This window comes from Taudactylus pleione, unplaced genomic scaffold (assembly GCF_031769625.1).
Source record: "Taudactylus pleione unplaced genomic scaffold, aTauple2 ptg000335l, whole genome shotgun sequence".
Classification (NCBI taxonomy): Eukaryota; Metazoa; Chordata; class Amphibia; order Anura; family Myobatrachidae; genus Taudactylus; species Taudactylus pleione.
The window spans coordinates 483,449-507,040 of NW_028284736.1; the positions used below are offsets into that span (position 1 = coordinate 483,449).

The 23,592-nt window shown below is 51.3% G+C and overlaps 2 protein-coding genes across 2 annotated transcripts in view; one reads left to right on the forward strand and one right to left on the reverse strand.

Annotated features, from left to right (window-relative positions):
• The window catches only part of ANKIB1 (ankyrin repeat and IBR domain containing 1), a 172,008-nt gene extending 167,402 nt beyond the window's left edge, over window positions 1–4,606 (reverse strand). Inside the window, exon 1 of the mRNA XM_088443856.1 lies at window positions 4,236–4,606. The gene's annotated coding sequence lies outside the window, so the exon portion shown is untranslated. The remainder of the gene's footprint in view (window positions 1–4,235) is intronic.
• Window positions 4,607–4,797: 191 nt separating this feature from the next.
• The window catches only part of KRIT1 (KRIT1 ankyrin repeat containing), a 47,598-nt gene continuing 28,803 nt past the window's right edge, over window positions 4,798–23,592 (forward strand). The window contains exons 1-3 of the mRNA XM_088443857.1: window positions 4,798–5,032; window positions 18,827–18,909; window positions 21,226–21,380. Coding sequence (XP_088299983.1) covers window positions 21,279–21,380 — 102 coding nt within the window. The 5' untranslated portion in view covers window positions 4,798–5,032; window positions 18,827–18,909; window positions 21,226–21,278. The remainder of the gene's footprint in view (window positions 5,033–18,826; window positions 18,910–21,225; window positions 21,381–23,592) is intronic.

Here is a 23,592-nt window from a genome sequence, read left to right on the forward strand (position 1 = left end):
TAGATACACTATGGGCCGGAATCAGTATGGATCGCAATTGCAACCACATACGCAGATTGGCTGATGGTGCGTACTGCACGTGCACCGCAGTGCGCAGGTTAGCATTGCGATCATGTACGCAGATATAAAGCCATCGCAGAGTGAGTTTGGGGGAGTTATGGGGGAGTGGTCGGGAGAAACGCAGGCGTGCCTGTCCGTTTGAACGCCGTGGGCGTGCATATATTAGCCACAAAGACTGCGTGCTACGACACTTGCAATTTCTGAAACAGTCCAGACCTGCTATACTTCTGCGAGGGGCCGATGTTACTCAGGGTTACCGATGTTTTCGCAGGACTGCGAGGTCTTACGGATGTGACAAAGTGGTAGTGGGCGTCTCTATGCCGAGTGAGCAGTTGCAAACATTAGTAGCATATTTTCGCAGCAGAACTGTGTGCGATCGCAATAGCAATCCATGCTGAAACAGGCCCTATGTACATACATTGTGAATTTTAAAATCTCTTTAAAAAAAATAAAAAAGGAGTTCACTTTTTTGTCAACACGGACAAAGCCGTGCAAAAATGCAGGGACAGTTGAAATTCACATAGATTTCAGTTTTTCATTTAGCCAAACTCATAATAGCGACACCTCCATGGCAATTAAGTGGGGGAACCACAAAATGCAACATAGCATGAAAATAATTCTCCCTGATAACCTTGTACAGCCATAATGTTACAATGTCAGATACAAAGCTCAGAGATGCAATGATAAGTAGGGACCGTCTGAAATAATATATAATGCTATTTAGCATAGTATAACAAAACATTAAGACCATACAACAAAAAAAGTACATCCAGCTATATATTAATTGATGTAAAGGAATGCCTTCTGGATCTATTATTTATTTATTACCAGTTATTTATATAGCGCACACATATTCCGCAGCGCTTTACAGAGATTATTTGGCCATTCACATCAGTCCCTGGCCCAGTGGAGTTTACAATCTATGGGCCTGATTCAGACCCACTCGCGAGCGGCTGTCCGCTCGCAAGTGGGTCGATGTTATGGACTGAGCATGCGCACGACGGAGGGAGCTCCGTCGTGCGCATGCGCCAGACGCGACGAGCGAAGGAAAGTCCTTCGCTCATTGTGTCCGATTAAAGGGGGCGTGCTGTCAATGTTGATTGACAGCACGCCCCCTTTGGTGGGCGTGCCAGGGGCGTGCCTCCCTGACGGGGGCGTTCCCACGGGAACGCCTCCCGTCAAAAGCCGGCCCACTGACATCACTAGTGATGTCAGTGGGAGCGATTTTGGCTCTGATAGAGCCAAAATCACTCCGGAGCTTGCGGTTGAAAACCTCAACCGCAGGCTCCGGCTCGCAAATTCGATGGTCGCGATGGTCTCGACCATCGCGACCATCACAATGCACGCTCGTATAGCCTGTGGGTGGCGAGCGTCCAGGAGGACGCTCCATGAAAATGGAGCCCGGCCCTCATTCAGAGCGTGCGCTCTGCTCAGAGCGTACGGCTCTGAATGAGGGCCTATGGCCCTCATTCAGAGCCGTACGCTCTGAGCAGAGCGCACGCTCTGCATGAGGGCCGGGCTCCTTTTTCATGGAGCGTCCTCCTGGACGCTCGTATAGCTGTGGGTCACCACCCACAGGCTATACGAGCGTGCATTTTGATGGCCGCGATGGTCGTGACCATCGCGACCATCGAAATTGCGAGCCGGAGCCTGCGGTTGAGGTTTTCAACCGCAATCTCCGGAGTGATTTTGGCTCTATCAGAGCCAAAATCACTCCCACTGACATCACTAGTGATGTCAGTGGGCCGGCTTCTGACGGGAGGCGTTCCCGTGGGAACGCCCCCGTCAGGGAGGCACGCCCCCGGCACGCCCACCAAAGGGGGCGTGCTGTCAATCAACATTGACAGCACGCCCCCTTTGATCGGACACAACGAGCGAAGGAAAGTCCTTCGCTCGTCGTGTCTGGCGCATGCGCACGACGGAGCTCCCTCCGTCGTGCGCATGCTCAGTGCAGACCATCGACCCACTTGCGAGCGTACAGCCACTCGCGAGTGGGTCTGAATCAGGCCCTATGTTCCCTATCACATGCGCACACATACACACTAGGGTTAATTTTTTGTTGGGAGCCAATTAACCTACCAGTATATTTTTGGAGTGTGGGAGGAAACCCACGCAAGCACAGGGAGAATATACAAACGCCACACAGTTAGGGCCATGGTGGGAATTTAACCCACAACCACAGTGGTATAACCTAGTATATCATCTACACAATGATATACAGATTAGGATGCCGCCAAAGCATATGCTAAACTAGATTATAGATTAAACTATGTGGCATAATTACATATTTTCAAAAGTTCTTGAAAAGTTGTGCTATTATTGTACAGGTGGAACTAAACCGCATGAGGGACAAGCTCTGGAAAACTAACACTTTACAAAGGCCATAAAAAACACACGCCTTTCATCCACAACCATTACTGCTCCCACTCACAGGTACAGGACTTTTTTTTGGGATGAGCTCCACCAGAAACAAACTAATTAGAGCACAGGCTATTACAGCAACAGTGTCATATAGTCCAAACCCTGCCACTGACACACAAAGTCCCCTTACAGTGGCACACAGTGCAGACATTTAGTTTAGCACAGGAAAACAGCACCAGCGGTCCCCTCCAGTGACACACACACAGCACAGATCCCCCCCCACTGGCACACATGCAGCTCAGATTCCCCCCCCCCCCACTGGCACACATGCAGCTCAGATCCCCCCGGCTGGCACACACGCAGCGCAGATCCCCCCCACCCCCCCGCTGGCACACACGCAGCGCAGATCCCCCTCCCGCTGGCACACACGCAGCGCAGATCCCCCTCCCGCTGGCACACACGCAGCGCAGATCCCCCTCCCGCTGGCACACACGCAGCGCAGATCCCCCTCCCGCTGGCACACACGCAGCGCAGATCCCCCTCCCGCTGGCACACACGCAGCGCAGACCCCTCCGCTGGCACACACGCAGTGATACAAGTTTGGAGATAGTGATGGACACATGATCAGAATGACAGAGACAGCCAGGGACAGAGCAGGAACCCCCCGGCACCAGGCACAGAGCAGGAACCCCCCGGCACCAGGCACAGAGCAGGAACCCCCGGCACCAGGCACAGAGCAGGAACCCCCCGGCACCAGGCACAGAGCAGGAACCCCCCGGCACCAGGCACAGAGCAGGAACCCCCCGGCACCAGGCACAGAGCAGGAACCCCCCGGCACCAGGCACAGAGCAGGAACCCCCCGGCACCAGGCACAGAGCAGGAACCCCCCGGCACCAGGCACAGAGCAGGAACCCCCGGGCACCAGGCACAGAGCAGGAACCCCCGGGCACCAGGCACAGAGCAGGAACCCCCGGGCACCAGGCACAGAGCAGGAACCCCCGGGCACCAGGCACAGAGCAGGAACCCCCGGGCACCAGGCACAGAGCAGGAACCCCCGGGCACCAGGCACAGAGCAGGAACCCCCGGGCACCAGGCACAGAGCAGGAACCCCCCGGCACCAGGCACAGAGCAGGAACCCCCCGGCACCAGGCACAGAGCAGGAACCCCCCGGCACCAGGCACAGAGCAGGAACCCCCCGGCACCAGGCACAGAGCAGGAACCCCCGGGCACCAGGCACAGAGCAGGAACCCCCGGGCACCAGGCACAGAGCAGGAACCCCCGGGCACCAGGCACAGAGCAGGAACCCCCGGGCACCAGGCACAGAGCAGGAACCCCCGGGCACCAGGCACAGAGCAGGAACCCCCGGGCACCAGGCACAGAGCAGGAACCCCCGGGCACCAGGCACAGAGCAGGAACCCCCGGGCACCAGGCACAGAGCAGGAACCCCCGGGCACCAGGCACAGAGCAGGAACCCCCCGGCACCAGGCACAGAGCAGGAACCCCCGGGCACCAGGCACAGAGCAGGAACCCCCCGGCACCAGGCACAGAGCAGGAACCCCCCGGCACCAGGCACAGAGCAGGAACCCCCCGGCACCAGGCACAGAGCAGGAACCCCCCGGCACCAGGCACAGAGCAGGAACCCCCGGGCACCAGGCACAGAGCAGGAACCCCCGGGCACCAGGCACAGAGCAGGAACCCCCGGGCACCAGGCACAGAGCAGGAACCCCCGGGCACCAGGCACAGAGCAGGAACCCCCGGGCACAGAGCAGGAACCCCCGGGCACAGAGCAACATGAGCTCCCTGGCCGTACCCACCGCTCACTGTGATAGCCGGTCCACGGGCCTCATGTCCTCCTCACCGGCTGCGTCACTGTCACCGCTGCTGCCCCGATCTCATCCCTCCTTCCTTCTCCGGGGAGCGCAGCCCGGCTCTCACACTGACATCGCCAGGCCCCCGACACCCGGAACAACTCCCGTGACCCGGAAACCTGCGCAGCCCCCTCCTCTGGCTCAGCAGCACACAGCACTGGGCTACGGGACAGGCAGCCGCCGCGTCTGCCTCTAGCCCCGCCTACAGTGACCGAGCGCCCGCCCCAGTGCACCGACAGCCGCCGAGCCACGCCCCTGGCGCTGACCAACCGCCCGAACCCGGGTCCATGCTCCGCCTACATGCCTATAACCCAGCCCACAGCCGCCGGTAACTTCCGCCTATCGGAACTGACATCAGTAAATAAGGACTTTAGCCCCGCCTACATGTATACAACCCCGACCTCATTATGCCAGTTACACTAATAGCCACGCCTCATCCTACTGCGCTCTATGAAAAATCACCGCAGAGACACGCCCCGCTCTTACGATCTTATTGGGTCGTCCGGCTGTCAGACCCGCCTACTAGTAATCACACCTCTTTCAGATCAGATCTGGGCTCATCTACGGTAACCACGCCCGTCTGATTGTGGTCTCGCCCCTTCCACTGGTCAAACTCCGCCCCCTGGCGAGACCCCGCCCCAGGAAGACATGCTGGCAGATAATCTGGGGCTGGGAGAGGCTGTGAAGGGGTAACCGGTGACCACCGGACTACGGGCCCCGGGCAGGAGGGATCGTTCGGGCAGGTAATTTTCCCACTGCTCTTCCCAGCGTGCCCCCCTGCCCCACCTACCTACTGCAGTCATTCATATCCTAATACTATGCTGTACCTACATGCTCCTCCCACCTCTACTTACCTGCCACTCCAGTGCCCTCCAACTATCCACCCACAGCAGTCACTCCTAATACCATACTGTACCTACCTGCCCCTTCTGTACCCTCCAACTGCCCCTCCTGTACCCTCCAAGCAGTCACTCTATCTGCCCCTACCACCTCTGCCCACCTGCCCCACCAGTGCCCACTAACTACCCACCCACAGCAATCACTCCAAATACCATGCTGTATCTAACTGCCCCCCCCCCCCCCCCCCCCCCAAAAAAAAAAAAAATTCTACCCATCTGATTTTCCATTTTATTTTATTGTTATTTCTGTACATAACTTTACAGTTACTTGAAGCCAGGAGTCTTGTTACATTGTTTTCTCTTCAGTGTTGGTTCCTTCTTTATCCCCTCCATACTGTCCTGGTATTTTGCTGCATAGATGCACCTTTTCATGTGGGGCGATTGTAAATATAACATGTAGTTTGTTGAAAAAAAAAACCTGTAGGAAAAGCGCGCAATGAAAGGTCCCAGCCACTGTGGGATTGCAGATTTTTGGCGCACTTTTTATTTACGCAGCGCCCAGTATGCAATGTGGCATGGAACTATGACTATTTTACCTACACCCACAGTGCAGGTGTCCATTGTCTGGCCTGTACCTAGATCCAGACTACCAATTCACTAGGGACTATCAACATCGTGTGAGGTATTGTGCACCTCATGCCTCAGTGATGTCACTAGTACCTGATGGATTGCTGCATTCTCCTGAATATTTGTTCATGCCTCTACGAGTACAGTGACTTGGCAACTGTGCAAATTGAATGGTTTAATGTACTGAGTATAATTCCCAACCATCTAGCAATGGCGGTCACTGGGTCTGATTCCGAGATGGACGCTAATGCGATCGCAGCTGTGATTCGTACGCAACGCAGCTGTGAAGATATGCTAATGGTTCCAAAGATCACCCGGGCATAAGGACGCCCACTGCTGCCTTCTTACCTGCATACGCCGTTGCTTACCTGCATAAATATCGGTAACATCAACACACATCGAGCAGCCACCTTGCCCTTGTGGCAGGTCTGACCAACCGCATACTCGGCAGTTCTCCTGACTCGCAGAGGGTCCTCATGCTGTGTAGGAGATTGCAAAGGCTAATTAATACAAAGCAAATTGATAAAGCGCTCCGTGGTATTGAATGAATAAGAATTTCAATGATAGTGCGGGAATCTGGCTGGAGGTATCGAATAATGTGGAAAAATTATATCTCTATAAATGTATGGGTATTGGGTAATATAACTAAAAAAAAATAAAAATAAACTAAATTAATAAATAAAATAGAAAAAAAAGGAAAAGAGAAAAGGTAATGTTTCTGGCTAATAAATAGTAAGTGTCTATAGTCTTGAACCCAGATCTTCAGGACCCGTGTGTGTCTGTATATATAGTCACAAATGGGGGTGTAGAGAATTATATGAAAGCTGGTAGGCAAAAACTTGAGGCTGGGTGTTCAGGATTTAGGTGTTAGGTTTAGGCAGTAGGGGGGAGGTTAAGTTTAGGGTTTGGGGAGGTTAGGTTTAGGTACTAGGGGGGAGGTTAGGTTTAGGCAGTAGGGGGGAGGTTAAGTTTAGGGTTTGGGGAGGTTAGGTTTAGGTACCTGGGAGGGAGTGTTGGGTTTAGGGTTTGGGGAGGGAGTGTTAGGTTTAGGCCCCGGGGAGGGAGTGTTAGGTTTGGGGAGGGGGAGGTTAGGTTTAGGCAGTAGGGGGGAGGTTAGGTTTAGGGTTTGGGGAGGTTAGGTTTAGGTACCGGGGAGCGTGTAGGGTTTGGGGAGGGAGTGTTAGGTTTGGGGATGGGGAGGTTAGGTTTAGGCCCTGTGGAGGGAGTGTTAGGTTTGGGGAGGGGGAGGTTAGGTTTAGGCAGTAGGGGGGAGGTTAGGGTTTGGGGAGGTTAGGTTTAGGTACCGGGGAGGGAGTGTTGGGTTTAGGGTTTGGGGAGGGAGTGATGGGGAGGTTAGGTTTAGGTACCGGGGAGGGAGTGTTGGGTTTAGGGTTTGGGGAGGGAGTGTTGGGGATGGGGAGGTTAGGTTTAGGCCCCGGGGAGGGAGTGTTAGGTTTGGGGATGGGGAGGTTAGGTTTAGGTACCGGGGAGGGAGTGTTAGGTTTGGGGAGGGGGAGGTTAGGTTTAGGTACCGGGGAGGGAGTGTTAGGTTTGGGGAGGGGGAGGTTAGGTTTAGGTACCGGGGAGGGAGTGTTAGGTTTGGGGAGGGGGAGGTTAGGTTTAGGCCCCAGGGAGGGAGTGTTAGGTTTGGGGATGGGGAGGTTAGGTTTAGGCCCCGGGGAGGGAGTGTTAGGTTTGGGGATGGGGAGGTCAGGTTTAGGCCCCGGGGAGGGAGTGTTAGGTTTAGGCACTAGGGGGGGGAGGTTAGGGTTAGGCACTGGGGAGGGAGGGGTAAGTGTTAGTCTTGCTTCTTTCCTTATGGGTGTCTGGATTGTGACTGTTGGGATGCCGCTGTCTGTATTCGGACCAGCGGCATCCTGACCGCTGGGATCTTGTACCCAACCCGTTTTTTGCCCACATACTCCATGTGCTATTCTTACCATTTTCCATGTGGAATATGATACTGCCAACATCGATCAAGATTTCTTAGGTTTAAAGATGCTGACAGGAAAAGGACCTGTATTCCTTTGCGTTCGGTTTAAAAATGTTCGGCTGCGCACATTGCGTATATTACAGAAGCCAGACCTTAATAATTTCCCTATGCATGTCTATAGGATGCAAGGGAAAGAATATTTAAATTTCACTTTTAGAAAATGTGAGTTTCTTAATGGCCTTTAAAGTTATACTTGGGGATAAGAGGACATTTTCTACTTCAGGGTCCATAGGGTATCCACAGGATACCTTGGGGTATAGGTGTGACGTCAGTCATCGGGCACCATGGAGTTAAGCTTTCAGCCTCCCAGGATGCACTAGGGTTCCCCTCCTATACCCCGCCCCCGAGCCAAGGCACCTCAGTTTAGTTTGGTGCCCGGCCGGAGTCAGATGCACCTGTTGGAGTGGGGGCTAGAAGAGCCCCTGAAGCTTTTTCTTCATGCAGCTGTGGCTGCACATCTGGATGAACAGCATGGACAGTCAGTCCTGACGTCCATGCTGTCTTCCCTACACCCCCGCCGGTACCAGAATGCCGGTACCGATTCGGGGATGCTGGTGAGCATCTGGGGTCACAGCTAGCGGTGACCCCAGATGTTCCGGACCATGGCCGGATTCAAGGGGGACAGCAGGTAAGCAGCGGGGTCCCGCGGTGGGTCCCCGCTGACACATGGTCCAGAGTCCCCAGGCAGGGGGCTCCCTGGAGACTGGCTGCAGCGTGGAGCCAGGTATTGAACCTGCGCTTCCACTACCCCCTGGGACAGCGGACCGCAGCAGAGCGGTAGCGCTGCGGCGTCCCGGGGGTTAAATGCATGCCAGGGGAGCGCGCCTTCCTTGTCTCACAGCCGGCGCCTCCCCCGCTGTACACAGCCCTCTCTGCACACTGCCGACTGGTCCTGTAGCAGCGCTCCTCCCCCAGGCCAGCCTCCTTTCTGCTCCTTGGCGGCCATCTTTTCAACGCATGGTGAACGCTGCTGGAAGCGCTGGACGGAAGCATCGTGGTCTGGGTCCCCCCGCATACCTCTCCTCCGATTTGGGTCAGGTCTGTGTATGCTGCGCTGTGTCCTACCAGGCCCTGTGTCTGCGTAGTTGAGTGATCAGCGCTGTTAGTGCAGGAATTGATTTTTCTTTGCATTGTATGTGACTGTGCTAGCGCTGCTGCCTGTAACTTTTCTTCTAACTGTCAGCTTTATTACTGTCCCTGTCCTTTCTGCTAAGCCCTTGCTGTGCGGTGCTGCAGGGTGGTCTCTCGCCTATTTAATATATAATTGGTGAGAGGGGTCACATACTTGGTGCCATCATGTCTGAAAGTGATTTTCCTCTCCGACTACAGTGTGCTACGTGTAAAGTACCGTTAGCGGAGGGGGAGGGTAGCGCGGAGGGCCTCTGCCGGCAGTGTTTGTCTATGGCGCGGCCTATTACGGTTACAGCACCGGTACAGGAGCCGCCCTGGGCTTGTTTCGTTCAGGCGCTTACAACCTTAGTGGGCCAGTTAGCTCCGCAGCCCGCGTTTCCGCCGATGGGTTTGTCCCAGCAGTCAGTGGTGTCGTCACCCATGCAGGGTTTCCCACGACAATTGGTGGTACCCCACAGTCTCCCTATTTCCCCGCTCTCGGTATCTCAGGAGCCGGCGTGGGTTAACTCCCTGACGAGTTCTGTACAGCACTTGTCGGATGTGTTGCAAGGGGAGTCTGTGATGCGGCCACATAAACGGCCGGTGGCGTCTCTGTCAGCTCCTTATGAGGATGACGAGGGGACGTCTGATTATGGGGAGATTCTTTATCCTTACGATCAGGAACCTCTCCATACTAAGGACGCTGACGCTAAGTCCAAGGTATATATTCCAGGACTTATTCGGGCAGTTCGCACAGCCTTGGTGATTGAGGACGAAGTTCCCCCAGCGGCTAAATCCAAGTATGCCTTTTTTAAAGATGTGAAGGGCGATGCCACAGTCTTTCCTCTTTCGGGTCAGTTAGTGGACCATTTAGAGGAGGCGTGGAAACAGCCTGGCAAAAGATACCAGCCGCAGAGACGCCTGGCGGTGGCTTATCCGTTCGCGGATAATTATTTTGCAAAGTGGAAATCCCCTCCACAGGTGGATTCTCATGTGACCTGTCTTGTCCGTAGTGCCACATTGCCGATGCCATCCTTGTCCTCTCTTAAGGATGCTACGGAAGGTGGAGATCTGCCTGAAGTCCGCTTATTCCCTTGCGGGGGGGGGCAGCACGGCCGGCTATGGCCATTTGCTGGGTTGCCAGAGCGATGGAGCGCTGGGCGGATTCATTAGAGGCGTCTTTTGATTCCGACTGTCCGGCCGAACAGGCGGAGTTGATTGGTAATCTCCGTGATTCGGCCACTTATATCAACGAGGCGGCCTTAGACATTAGTACTCTGGTGTCTAGAATTTCCTCAGCAGCGGTGGCTGCTCGTCGCACCTTGTGGCTGCGTTCCTGGAAGGCGGACGCAGATTCCAAAAAGGGTTTGGAGGCGTTGCCATTTACCGGAGAAGTTCTCTTCGGTCCGGATCTGGACAAGATTGTGGCCACGCTGGCGGCAGCCAAATCGGCTTGTCTCCCGTCAGCCGCTGCTCCTTCTGGTTCTGGACCATCGTCCTTTCGGTCTTATAGGGCCCAGGGCAGGCCCAAACCACAGTCTTTTCCTCGACAGGCTGGCCCTAAGAAATCGGCCAAGCCCCAGAAGCAGTCATGGAATACCAGACGTCCGGCCCCTAAGCCAGATGACAAGCCTGCGGCCTGATGGTCCGGGCCTCCCTTTGGGGATCCCAAAGTGGGAAGCCGCCTGCTGCAGTTCGCCCAGTGTTGGTCGGTCACTACGACAGACACTTGGGTTCTCGAGGTGGTCTCCCACGGGTACGCCTTCTCTTTCCGGCACAGACCCCCGGCTCGATTCTTCACCACGGGTCTACCATCAGACCGGAACAAGGCTACGAAGCTGCGGAAGGTATTGCACACTATGCTCCAGGCTGGAGTTATAGTGCCTGTTCCATTCTCCCAGAGGGGCCAGGGTTTCTATTCAAATCTTTTTTTGGTACAGAAACCCAATGGGTCGTATCGTCCGATTCTTAACCTCAAAGCTCTCAACAAGTCTTTGCGGGTACCGAAGTTTTGGATGGAGACCCTACGGTCCATCATTCTGGCGCTGGAACCTGGGGACTACATGGTGTCATTGGACATACAGGACGCTTACCTGCATGTCCCTATTCTTTTGCGCCATCAACAGTTCCTCAGGTTTGCAATCCGCAGCGACCACTTCCAGTTTCGGGCGTTACCTTTTGGCCTGGCGACAGCACCACGTGTGTTCACCAAGGTGATGGCGGTCATGGCGGCTTCTCTGCGGCTGCAGGGAGTCCGGATGTTGCCGTACTTGGACAACCTTTTATTGGTGGCAGGATCTCCAGAGCTCCTGTTACGCCACTTGGACCTGACCATTGCGCTACTGCAACGGCACGGCTGGCTAATCAACTGGCAGAAGTCCACTCTAATCCCGTCTCGGCGGATTCTGCACCTCGGAGCCTTATTGGACTCGGAACAGCAAAGGATCTTCGTGACGGGGGAAAAGATCTCTGCTTTACAGTCGAGGGTGCACAGTTGTCTGCAACGCCGCTGGGTGTCTCTACACTCGGCGATGAGGTTACTGGGCTCCATGGTGTCGGTGTTCGACATGGTGGAATATGCCCAGTTTCACTCCAGACCTCTGCAGCACCTGATCCTGTCCAAGTGGAACGGGCTGCCTCAGTCTCTGAAGTCCCAGACGATTGTGCTCACCCCGGAGGTTCGCCTGTCCCTTGCCTGGTGGTTACAGACGACCCATCTCAGCAATGGACATCCGTTCTGGGTTCCAAATTGGGTCCTGTTGACAACGGACGCCAGTCTTCGGGGCTGGGGAACACTTTCGGGTCCACACTTGTTCCAGGGCAGGTGGACGCCGACCAGAAGCGGAGCTTCCAATCAATATCTTGGAACTCCGGGCGGTCTTCAATGCTCTCCAGCAGGCACATCGGGTTCTCCAGGGTCGTCCGGTACAGGTCCAGTCGGACAACGCTACCACCGTGGCCTACATAAACAGGCAAGGAGGAACCCGAAGTCGGGCGGCTCTCGTGGAGGTCTCTCGGATCCTGGTATGGGCGGAGCGCAATCTTCCGGCCATATCAGCGGTCTTCATACCGGGAGTGCTAAATTAGGAGGCGGACTTTCTAAGTCGCCAGGACGTTCATCCGGGGGAATGGTCCCTGCACCCGGACGTTTTTCAACTGCTGGTGGACAGATGGGGTCTTCCAGAGATCGACCTCATGGCGTCCCGGCACAACAACAAGTTGCCGGTGTACGGGTCTCGCACAAGAGACGAAGGGGGCGTCTCTGGTGGATGCTCTGTCCGTCCGGTGGACGTTCCGGTTCGCATACCTGTTCCCTCCGGTCTCCCTTCTTCCACGGGTAATCCCGGAAATTCAAACAGGAAGGAGGGACGCTCCTGTTGATAGCTCCCGCGTGGCCCAGACGGCACTGGTTCTCAGCCCTTCAGGGTCTGTCTGTGGACAGTCCTCTGCGGTTGCCGCTACGACCGGGCCTTCTGTCACAGGGTCCTTGTCTTCACCCGGACCTGACTCGGCTGTCTTTGACGGCGTGGCTGTTGAGACAGCCATGCTGAGGTCCATGGGGTTTTCCAGCTCTGTGGTGCGTACCATGTTACGAGCTCGGAAGCCGTCTTCCGCGAGGATATACCATCGCGTGTGGCATACGTTCTTCCAGTGGTGTCGACCGAGAGGTTATGCACCGCGGGAATTTCGTCTGTCTCGGATACTCGCCTTCCTACAAGCGGGACTAGATCATGGGCTTCGCCTTGCTTCTTTGAAGGTACAGGTTTCGGCCCTGTCTGTCTGGTTTCACCGTAGGATTGCTACAATCCCGGATGTGCGCACCTTTATGCAAGGTGTTCTCCACATTCAGCCGCCCTTTGTTCCACCTGTGGCGCCTTGGAATTTGGCTGTGGTCCTGAGGGCTCTCCAGGGACCGCCTTTTGAACCACTGGGCTCAGTGGATCTTAAATGGCTAACAGCTAAAACTGTTTTCCTTCTGGCTATTGCTTCGGCCAGACGTGTTTCTGATTTAGGGGCTCTTTCTTGTAAACCCCCTTTCTTGGTTTTTCATGGGAACAGGGCACTCGGCCCGAGTTTCTTCCCAAAGTTGTTTCCCAGTTTCATGTTAACGAGGAAATCGTTGTTCCGGCCTTTAACTCACCTGGTCTTTCAGTGGGTGAGGCCTCTTTGGATGTCGTGCGGGCCTTAAGGACTTATGTTGCCCACACTTCTTCGTTTAGGAAGTCGGACACCTTGTTTGTCCTCTATGGCTTCCATAAAAAGGGTTGGCCTGCTTCAAAGCAAACTTTGGCGGCCTGGATCCGTATGGCTATTTCTGAAGCTTATCTTCATGAAGGCCTGCCGGTTCCTCATTCTGTGAAGGCTCATTCCACTAGGTCTGAGGGTCCTTCGTGGGCAGCTCGACGTGGTGCCTCTGCAGTCCAGATCTGCAAGGCTGCTACGTGGTCCTCTGTCCATACCTTCGTGAGGTATTACAGGTTTGACACCTTCGCCTCTCAGGATGCTTCCTTCGGGCGGCGGATTCTCCTTTCTGCACAGGAGCGTCCCCACCCTTAAAGGATACTGCTTTGGGACATCCCCAAGGTATCCTGTGGATACCCTATGGACCCTGAAGTAGAAAATATGAGATATGGTAAGAACTTACCCTTGTTATCTCTATTTCTACGAAGTCCATAGGGTTCCACAGGACTCCCGCCCTGTCGCACCTGTGCTGCAGATGGGCTTTACTCTGGTCACCGGTTTTTCCGTCTCCCTCTGGTGAGAATGTGATTCTTGTGTGTGTCCAGATCTTTTTTCTCTCTCTTCCTTCTCCTCCTCCGGCCTATGGCTTGGTAACTTACTGAGGTGCCTTGGCTCGGGGGCGGGGTATAGGAGGGGGACCCTAGTGCATCCTGGGAGGCTGAAAGCTTAACTCTATGGTGCCCGATGACTGACGTCACACCTATACCCCAAGGTATCCTGTGGAACCCTATGGACTTCGTAGAAATAGAGATAACAAGGGTAAGTTCTTACCATATCTCATATTATTTCACATTATTCACATTTTTATTTCACATTATTTTGCTAAATATTTAAAAAAAAATTCTTAGTGTAGGATTTTTTGAATATTACATAGGACAGGATGTACTTTGGGAAAAAATTCACCACCTTCCAAAGAGCGGACACGTTGACCCCTTACATCAGATGGTACACACACATAGATCTTCATTTTTAATCAAATTATTTATTGGTGATCACACGATTGGTCATACATTGCAGCCACACACTGCGCTCTCTTCCTTTCTTTTTTTTCCCCCAGTGCTATTGCAGATCATAAGAGTTGTATTTTTTTTGTAATAAATAATCAGGTGATTACCACCGAGACCAAATTGTTTTCATCGTACAGATCTACTCAGTACACTGAACGACTATGACCGTTTTATCTTGTGGTCGCATTACAGGCCTGTGTGATTACATCTCATGTTTATAGTGCATGACCATAACAAATGTAGAGAGAGTACAAATGGAGGGATGCAGTCAGGAATCCGACGGTCGAAATGTTGACTGCCGGCGTCCCGACTGTCTAATCCCGGCAGGGGCTTAATGACAGGCGTCCAAATACCGGACAGCCGCTGGGGGGGGAGGGTTAGGTTAGGGGCTCCAGGGGGGGACTTGGGGTTAGGCACCCCCCTCCCCCGGGAGGGTTAGGTTTGGGCTAGGGGTAGGGAGGGTTAGGCACCCTCGGGGGGGGTTTGGGGTTAGGCACTCCCCCTCGGGAGACTTAGGTTTAGGCTGAGGGGGAGGTGGGGTTAGAGTTAGGCACCCCTAAGGGAGGGTTGGGGGAGGGGGGGGTTAGGTTAGTAATACATAAAATACCTACCTGTCGGGATCTGCAGTGCCGGTCCTCCACCGTCGGGATTCCATACCGATCCCCCAATTAATTGCAAAGTGAGTGTCTTAAGAAAATATAAAATGCGTAACCCACCAGGGGCAAATTTGGGGGTCCAGCGATGGCAGTCCGTCCTCCGGAAGCCCTGTCATCTGTGCGCTTAAGACCCATTGCACCCCATGCAACTTTTACTTCATATAATTCAGACCTTTTATGTTGCTTCAGCAGTAATTTTGTCCTCACATTTGTAAAGAGACAAATTAATATTTTACAACTTGAGCATGGCCTGATCTAGGTTTTATAGCGGTCAGGTATAAAATCCTCCTGCTGAACATTACTGCTGTGCATGTTCTTTGGTTACTCCATTGGGAGTCATTTACTAATATTGAGGTGTAATTGCGTAGTAACCCCCAGCGACCAATCAGCCATTAGATTTGATTGGTTTTATGAACGTTAGACAGTGAAAGCGATGTCTTGTGGTCTGCGTACAGACATTGCACTTTTGCGCCCTTCTTAATAAATTAATACACTATGCTCAGCTAAGATATGGAATTATTCAGGCACCTAAAGGGTTATTACTAACTTGTCTGCTCTCAATTAATTAATCAGATAAAACATAACTGCTGATTGATCACTATAGGGTAAAACCATAACATACAGGCATTGACCAGATGCCTGCATATATGTTATACAAGGTGGTCGATAATAAGGAAGGAAATGAGTAAGGAAATATTAATCCAGTGTCTACATATATGATATGGGAGTGGGGTAAAACTTGTTAAGATATGTCACCAGTATGGCAGCCATCTTGGATGCAACTCTAAATGAACCTTGACCAACATGTCTGACTGAATCTGGCCACCAAGATCCCCTAATGGATTTCTTTCTTTGGTGTTACCTGAAGAAATGTGTTTATGCTGTGAAGATACAATATCGTTATTATCTGCAACAACGAATTGTTGATGCTTGTGCTCAGATTCAGCCAGACATGTTGTTCAAGGTCCATCAGGAATGGGAAAAGAGAATAGCCTTAACACGGCAACATGGTGGACAGCACTTTGAACATATCCTATAAACTTCATGTTAAAACTGGAGAATAAATAAAGATATGTAAAAACGAAGAACACCGTTGTTTTTCTTAAGAAATTCTGCATCTGTTTGATATGTCACTTAACTTCCTCCCCATTTAAAAAATTATAGTTGCATCTAGGATGGTCGACTTCAAGATGTCCGCCATACTGGTGACATACCCTAAAAAGTTTTCCCCCACTCTCATATCATATGTGTAGTCACTGGATTAATATTTCCTTACTCATTTTCTATTTATAAGGGTGTTTCCACACTTTATACATGCCTTCTTGTGGGGGGAGGAGAAATGTTTACCAAACGTAACCAGTTCTGCGTTGTGCTATAATCACTGTCACATTCACATGTGGATGGTATATATTTTAGGCTTGGTGACATCTGTGTATAAAATAACAAATCTCTCAGAATATACTATGTTATATCATTTCTGATTGTGCCTCATAACCACCAGTACATTTAATCCGATTTTCCACCTGATCCTTTTTTTAAATTCTTTTTTTATTTCATCTTGTTAAGAATTGCTAACACTCTCCATAGCTTATACCAACGTGTAGTGTTTGTCCTCTTTTCTTCCGTCTGTCTCTTCTCTGTCTCTGCTGAAGTAATCTCCAAATCACTGCAGTGTCTCCTTCATTGTGTGATAACATTGCTAATGGTATAGTTCCTTTACATGTCCCGTATGGCAGGGCTTGACAGATTTTTCTAAAATCTAGGAGCCAGGCTAAAAAGCGTAGGAGCCAAACCCCCCATTCCCCCTACCCTTGGGACAGCATTACTGAGCACCAAGCCACCCCCCTTCCCCGGGCAACCAACCTGCACAGCCATACCACTAATGGGGCACCTCCAGGAAGTGTCGGACTGGCCCACAGGGGTACCGGTGAAACCCTTGGTGGGCCCCCACAGTCTGGGGGCCCACCTCCTACTCTTGGGATCAGGGTCCAGACTGTGCACATGAATTATACATTGTTACATTTTACTGCACATGGCTATGGTGCATTTTCTATAATGCTTTGCTGTTATTAATCTAGTACATTATCATGCATGTACTGTACCAGCAGTAATTACTATGCATATAATTTTAAAGGGGCCCAAACCATGCACTCTCTAATGGTTAGCCAAGCCTCTATGGCTCTTCGTGCTCCAGTCCGACACTGCATCCAGGTAAACTATCCGTCTGCAGCCGCATTGTGGTGCAGCTACCCCCTGGCAAACAGACCCCCCCCCCCGGCCACAATACCCAGCGAACTCTCATCCCCGGGAAACCAAAGCCCGGACAAAACCACTCCTTCACAGCCATAACAACCCAGACAAACCAAACCCCCACTCGCCATGCATAGACCCTCTTACTGGAGCTCTATGCAGCCAAGTTAGGAGACAGCAGACAGCCGGGACGCACTGGAGCGGTCCGTGCATAAAGGGACAGGCAGCAGTCCGGGACTAATAGGAGTCGGCGAAGAGTCAGCGCACCAAGACGAAGAGGCGGGGGAATCAGCGCAGGGGACGCTCAGCACATGCGCTCTTGTGCATAAAATGGCCGTCGCAATACAACAGGCTGGGACGCCTACGATCTCCGCTGGAGCTGCTGAGGCTGACAAGGAACTGCTTCCTCCCTCCCTGAAAAATCTGGTCGCCAGGCAGCAAAATCTGGTCACCATGGTGACCTGGCCCCTAGGATTTGTCGAGCCCTGCCGTATGGGATGATAATGCCTCCAATGCTATATTTCCCGCAGTTGATTTTTTTATTGTTTATCCATGAACCTTCCCAACATACAAATTATATCCAAGAAGCATATGGAATTTGTGATATTGTTATCATACTGCTGAGTAAATCTGATGTTAATTTGGTTTATCAATGACTTAGACCTGGTAGGTCTGTCAGGATGTTATCCATAAACCACCTGAAGTTACAATGTCCTAACAGTATAGGCCGAAACCAGAAAGGACATCTGTGCAGTTTAGAGCGAAACGCGTTCCTATAATTTTTGCCATAAACCTTCCCAACATCGTTTTATCCCAAAAGTATATGGAATTATTTATTAACAGTTATTTATATAGCGCACATATTTCACAGTGCTTTAGAGACTATTTGGCCATTCACATCAGTCCCTGCCCCAGTAGAGTTTACAATCTCTATTCCCTACCACATGTACACACTAGGGCTCATTTTTATCGGGAGACCATAAACCTACCAGTATATTTTTTCTGGATTGTTGGAGGAAACCCGAGAACTCGGAGGAAACCCGCACAAGCACAGGGACAATATCCAAACGCTACACAGTTAGGGGCCATGGTGGGAATCAAACCCATGACCTCAGCATTGAGGCAGTAATGCTAAACATTACTCTAACTGTGCTGCCCTATTTGTGAAATTGTTACCCTGTTCCAGAGTGAATCTGATGTTATCTTGGGTTATTATTGCTGTAATCCTGGAAGCCTAGTAGCGCCTTCAGGATATCATCCATAAACCACCTTTTAAGTTCCAATGTCCTTACAGTATAGGCAGAAACCAGAGAGGGCATGTTGTGCGCATGCCAGCGCGAAACGCGTTCCATTTTTATTAGCGCTGTTCTGAGGATTATGATTATCAACACACCATTGTTTTTATTTAATTGTGCTCTACATGGTAATACCCAAAGGGCAGTTATTTATTGCTCATTGACTAGGGATGTGGGATGGACTTTTACAGAAATAAGGCAGCATGAAGTGAGCGACTTCTCAGTGATTTTATTACATTAAGGATGGAGATTTGTAAAGTGTTGGCTGTGGCCGTGGGCCACACTGCAGCATACAAGGAAGTGTGTGTGTGTGTGCGTGCCGCCTGAGTCCCCAGGGTGTAGTTGTCTTTGTACAGCTCTGAGCTCACATGATCACGTGGCCCGTTATGTTATTGAGGTCTGGGCTACACTCTTATCTCTCCTGCCTAGAGTATGAAGCGTTCCGCTCAGGGGAGTTACTGAGTCTTTTTCCTGTAACAGGAAACCTACATGTGTTCATTGTAACTGTCTTCTTACAGCCACTGCGCCGTTCCCGTTCATCATCCCAGTTACATGTAAACACGGAATTGGCAGCAGGATGTGAAACCTACAGTGAGACCGGGTAAGAAATCCTCATTGCTACTGTCTTTATTATGAATGTACATATGCTGATATCCGCTATCAGGTTGTAGTGACTTCACCCCATCCTTAAAGCCCTGGATAACTCACTGTGTGTCTACGAGTAGTCTCTTTGTTGATTGATTCATGATCTTGGTTGGATCATCGAGTCTGATAATCCTAACACACAATAATCTGCAGGTTCCTAGGCTTTGCATTCGAGTTGAAGGTATTTGAGGAAACGGTCGGCTTTCCGGGGAATCATTTTCTTTTCCTCCGTGAAATTCTGTTGTTGGACTTTCAGAGCCACTGCTTGGCCACAAGATACAGTCTCCGAAAACTTGTGTGGTACAGAACGTGGTCCGAAAACTGTTTTTAAAAACAATGTTTGACTGCAATAAGTTGGATCAACATGTTTCCTGAACCCAGAAGCTGTCTACTCCCAGTACGGGAGGTCGACGGGACGGATACAGGACCTCATTTAGACCCGGTCGCAAGCGCTGAGCGCTCGCAACCGGGTCGATGTTTAGGCCCTGCGCACGCGCAGCGGCCGTACAGCGCGTGCGCAAGCCCCGGAGCGAGAGAGAAATTCTCTTGCTCCGGAGCTCACTACAAAAGGGGCGGCTGTCGATGGTGATCGACAGCTCGACCCGTTTTGTAGGCGTGGCGGGGGGGGGTGGTATCACAAACGGAGGAACGCCTGCTGTTTTGTGGGCGGCCGCACTGACTTCAGCAGTGATGTCAGTGGGGAGCTTCCTGCTCGATCAGAGCAGGAAGCTCCCTGGGGCTTGCGGTTGCCGAGACCCAACCTTAGGGTCTCAACGCAAGCCCCGATGGTCGTGATGGTCTTAACCTGGTCGGTCGCTAAAGCTGTGGGTTTAAACCAGGAGGCCGCACATGAAAAGGCAAGCGGCCGCCCTCATTCAGAGCGAGCGCTCGCTTCTTGCGACCGCCTCTGAATGAGGGCCACAGTCCCACGGTGCTGCAAGCTTAAAGTATAGTGAATTATATAGGATTTGTTTGACATGATCACCCCCTCCCCTGTGTACAGCGCTACGTAGTATAAATAAAAGAGGAAGAAAGTTCAGTCTAATAAAATAGACTGAAATAACAAATACAAAAGCTTAGCTTAAATACCCCATCACCTCCACCATGTGCGAAATCAAAACTCCTCGTTGTGCCACAATGGGGTGCCCGCCAGTGACGTCATTGGCGGGCGCCACATCGAGGCATGCCGTGGAGTTTTGATTTTGCACATGGTGGAGGTGATGGGGTATTTAAGCTAAGCTTTTGTATTTGTTATTTCACATCCTGAAGAAAGTTATAAACTGAAATGTTGATGCACCTTTGTGGATTGTATGTATGTATATATAATATACAAATTATTTTTTTTCCTTTTAGAAATCTGTATGTCTAAAATGCGTTATATTACCATGGGGTTCAGCTGGTTTCTGTAACTTCCCATCGCACAGCTGAGTCACGCCACACCTCAGTCCCTGGCCTACTGCAGTCAGAAGTCCCTTTATAACGTTAATGTGACCAGTGTGGCGCTCTCTATTATCTTTCCCTTATGTACTGACCAGTATACCAGCACTCCCTGTATCTGCCAATTACCGGCTTGGTGATTCCTTGTCCCTGCAGTGCTGTACACTGGAACAGAGGCGCTCAGCGATGTCTATTTAATTACATCTATCTTGCAGAGACATCTGGAATGTATCCCAGCCTCATTAGGTTCGTGCTTACTATTCATGAGCTATAATGATTACTGTTTATAAAGGGAAATTCAAATCTGTTGTGTGGCACGCAGTTCCCACGGCAGGTCACCTTCTATCGATACAGAGGGTTTCCCAAAATGCTTGTCTACAGATGACTCTCCTGCCAGTAATTTAAGACTAGTTCTTCAGATAAAATATTTCCATTTGCCCCATATGGAGGAGTTAGAGGTTTAAATGACAAATAAAACTGCTATGTTAACTCCATAATTCCCCATAAATCCAATCCTTTTCCATATAACTGCACTGTGGTGTTCATACTGGGCCGCTGTGCCATCTAGTGGCTGGAAATAGTCATGACAAGGACAATTTGTGCAGACTTATGGGATCGATTCAATTAGGGACCAGACGGTTCACCCACGATTCCGGGGCGAAATGTGCAGTTGCCAGCTGTTCTCTCCACTTGCGTCTATTTGAATTGACCCCTTCATCTTATTTGATAAAAGCTTATGATTAGACCGTCGCAGTGGCAGGATGCATCCTTATTCACTTATGATGATAAGCTACAGCTCCTAATGAAACGTTCCATATGATTTGTCGTTCTGCAGGCCACCTGTGCCCTCGCTATTTCTACCAGTCCAGCGAAGAGGGCATTAGCGCTATGGGCAGCCCCACTGAGCCGGATGATGTCCATGTGGCAGTGATCCGACCAAAAAACGCCGGAAGCCTCAATTCGCGGGATTATCGAGCAAAACTGTATGAAGTACGTAAAGATCTATTCTCCTGTATTCTTCCGGCAAAATGAAAGCTCACATTGTTGGAACGCCACCAAGTTCCTCTACGAAATAAGATTTGCATGAAATGTTGCCGCAGATTTGCTCATGACCAATTGGGATATTTTATCAGATTGATGTGATTTAAACATATGGGGCCAAATGTAATAACCTGCGAGTTGCAGCAATTGCAGAGGTTCTGGCGATTTAGCCACGAGATATAAAGCAGCCATTTTTTTTTTTCTTAAGACAAAACCAACCTACAGACAGGGGAGGAAGCCATTTTTGTAGCTTCAACCAAAATTCAACCTACCAGTTGACTAGGATACCGTAGTATTACCAAATCATGAGCCACTTTGTACCTCATGCCTCTGTGATGTCTCTGGTTCTTAGTGAATTGATATTGAGTATTTGTGAAGGTGACTTGATTTATCCCTTTAATCAGAGGTTCCCAAACTCCGACATTACAGTCCACAATTAAGGATATCCATGCTTAAGCACATGTGACTTAATTAGTACCTCAATTGTAGTCAATTTGATTAAACCATCTGGACTCGAGTACGGATATTCTGAAAACCTGGATTGTAATGGTGGAGATTGGGAACGTCTGCTTTAAATTGATCTGCAGAGCATTACCTCTTCCAGCTACCGTCCAACCAGTTCATGCTTATAGTTCTCCTTCAGGTGTAGGGGGACAAAGCATTGGATTAGTTTTCACCCTTGGAGGTCTTTGTCAGCAAGGAAAGCAAAGCCACCTCCCCTTCCTCCCTATAACACCCCTGCTTCTTTCTCCTTCATCCACTAGGGGACACTGGAGCTTCATGACAGTGGGGTATAGACGGTGGGTTGAGTTGAGCCTGGCACTTTAAAAATCTACAAGTGTGACTGGCTCCTCCCCCTCTATGCCCCATCAGCCCTAGTTTTTAGAATGTGCCCGAGTAGAGCCGGTGCACAGGGGCTGTCTCCAGCCCTTAAATTATATTATATTCATTTTAATAATAGAAACAAGCAAGAGGAGAGGCAGACTGTTGGCTGTGACAGTCTGCCTGCATCGTGGGAGCCGCCAGAGAGGGTACCACACGGCTACTGCAGCCTGTGTCCGGTCACCCTATGGAGGGGAGGCTGCTTTTGGCAGTTAAGGAGTCATCAGACTCAGCGGGGCCTGCCACAGCTAACACTGGCTTGTGTCCGGGTCCCCGCTCTCCCCTCACTGCCCAGCGCTCTGGCCGCAGCAGCCCGGTAAGTATGCACACCTCTCCTGACTAGCAGGAGAGGTGTAAATAATCTGCTGGGTCTTTTAACAGCCGCACGGCTGTCAGTGCCACGCTGGTGTTTGCGGAAGAACACCGGCGCTGGCTGTTAGGTAGGCGCGCTCTGCATAGCGGCGGTCCTATCTGTGCGTGCCAGTGCTTGTGTAAAAGGCATCGGCACGTTTATCACTGGCGGCGGTCGTGCCGCTGGCCCCCGCAGTCAGCGCGGCCGGGCTGAATGCATTTAGTGTAAGCCGCGCGCATATAATAGCGGCGGCCATTAGAAGAGGGGGTGGAGCTTATAGGTCCCTCCTCCTCTTCCTCCTTCACTGCTAGTTTGGCGCGCTCTGAAAGGGAGTGGCGCCTCAGTAGAGCTAGAGGCTCCCTGAATGCACTGATCGGAGGGGGAGAAGACTGACGGCTTCTACAGGGGGTCTGTAATTACAGAAGGTAGTTTTGACTACCTTCTGGTTTCTATTGAGTAGCATTATTAAGGAAATTCTGCTCCTCCCTTATATTGCACTGTCTGCCCCTGTTACTGAGCTGCATTATTATTGAAATTCTGCTCCTCCCTTATTGCTCTGTCTGCTCCCATACTTGAGTAGCATTATTATTGAAATTCTGCTTCTCCCTATACTCCTTTTGCACTACTGAGTTGTATGTGGTTTCTGTCTGTGAGTACATGATGACATCCAGGACAGAAAAAGCTGCTTCACAAAAGCTGTTTGCCTGCACTAAGTGCAGGAAAAAATTTACCCATGCTCGCTCCGAAGGGTCTTCCCTGTGCGAGACGTGTGAAGCAGAGAGTGCTAACACGCAGTCTGTCACTCCCTCCTTCATAAATAGTTTGTCAGGGGTCATGGCGGATCTTTCTTCTGAATTAGCTGCTTCCCGTAGGGAACGGAAGGCTGCCAGAGATCTATCTAGCACATCTCACCCTTCTTTTCTAGCA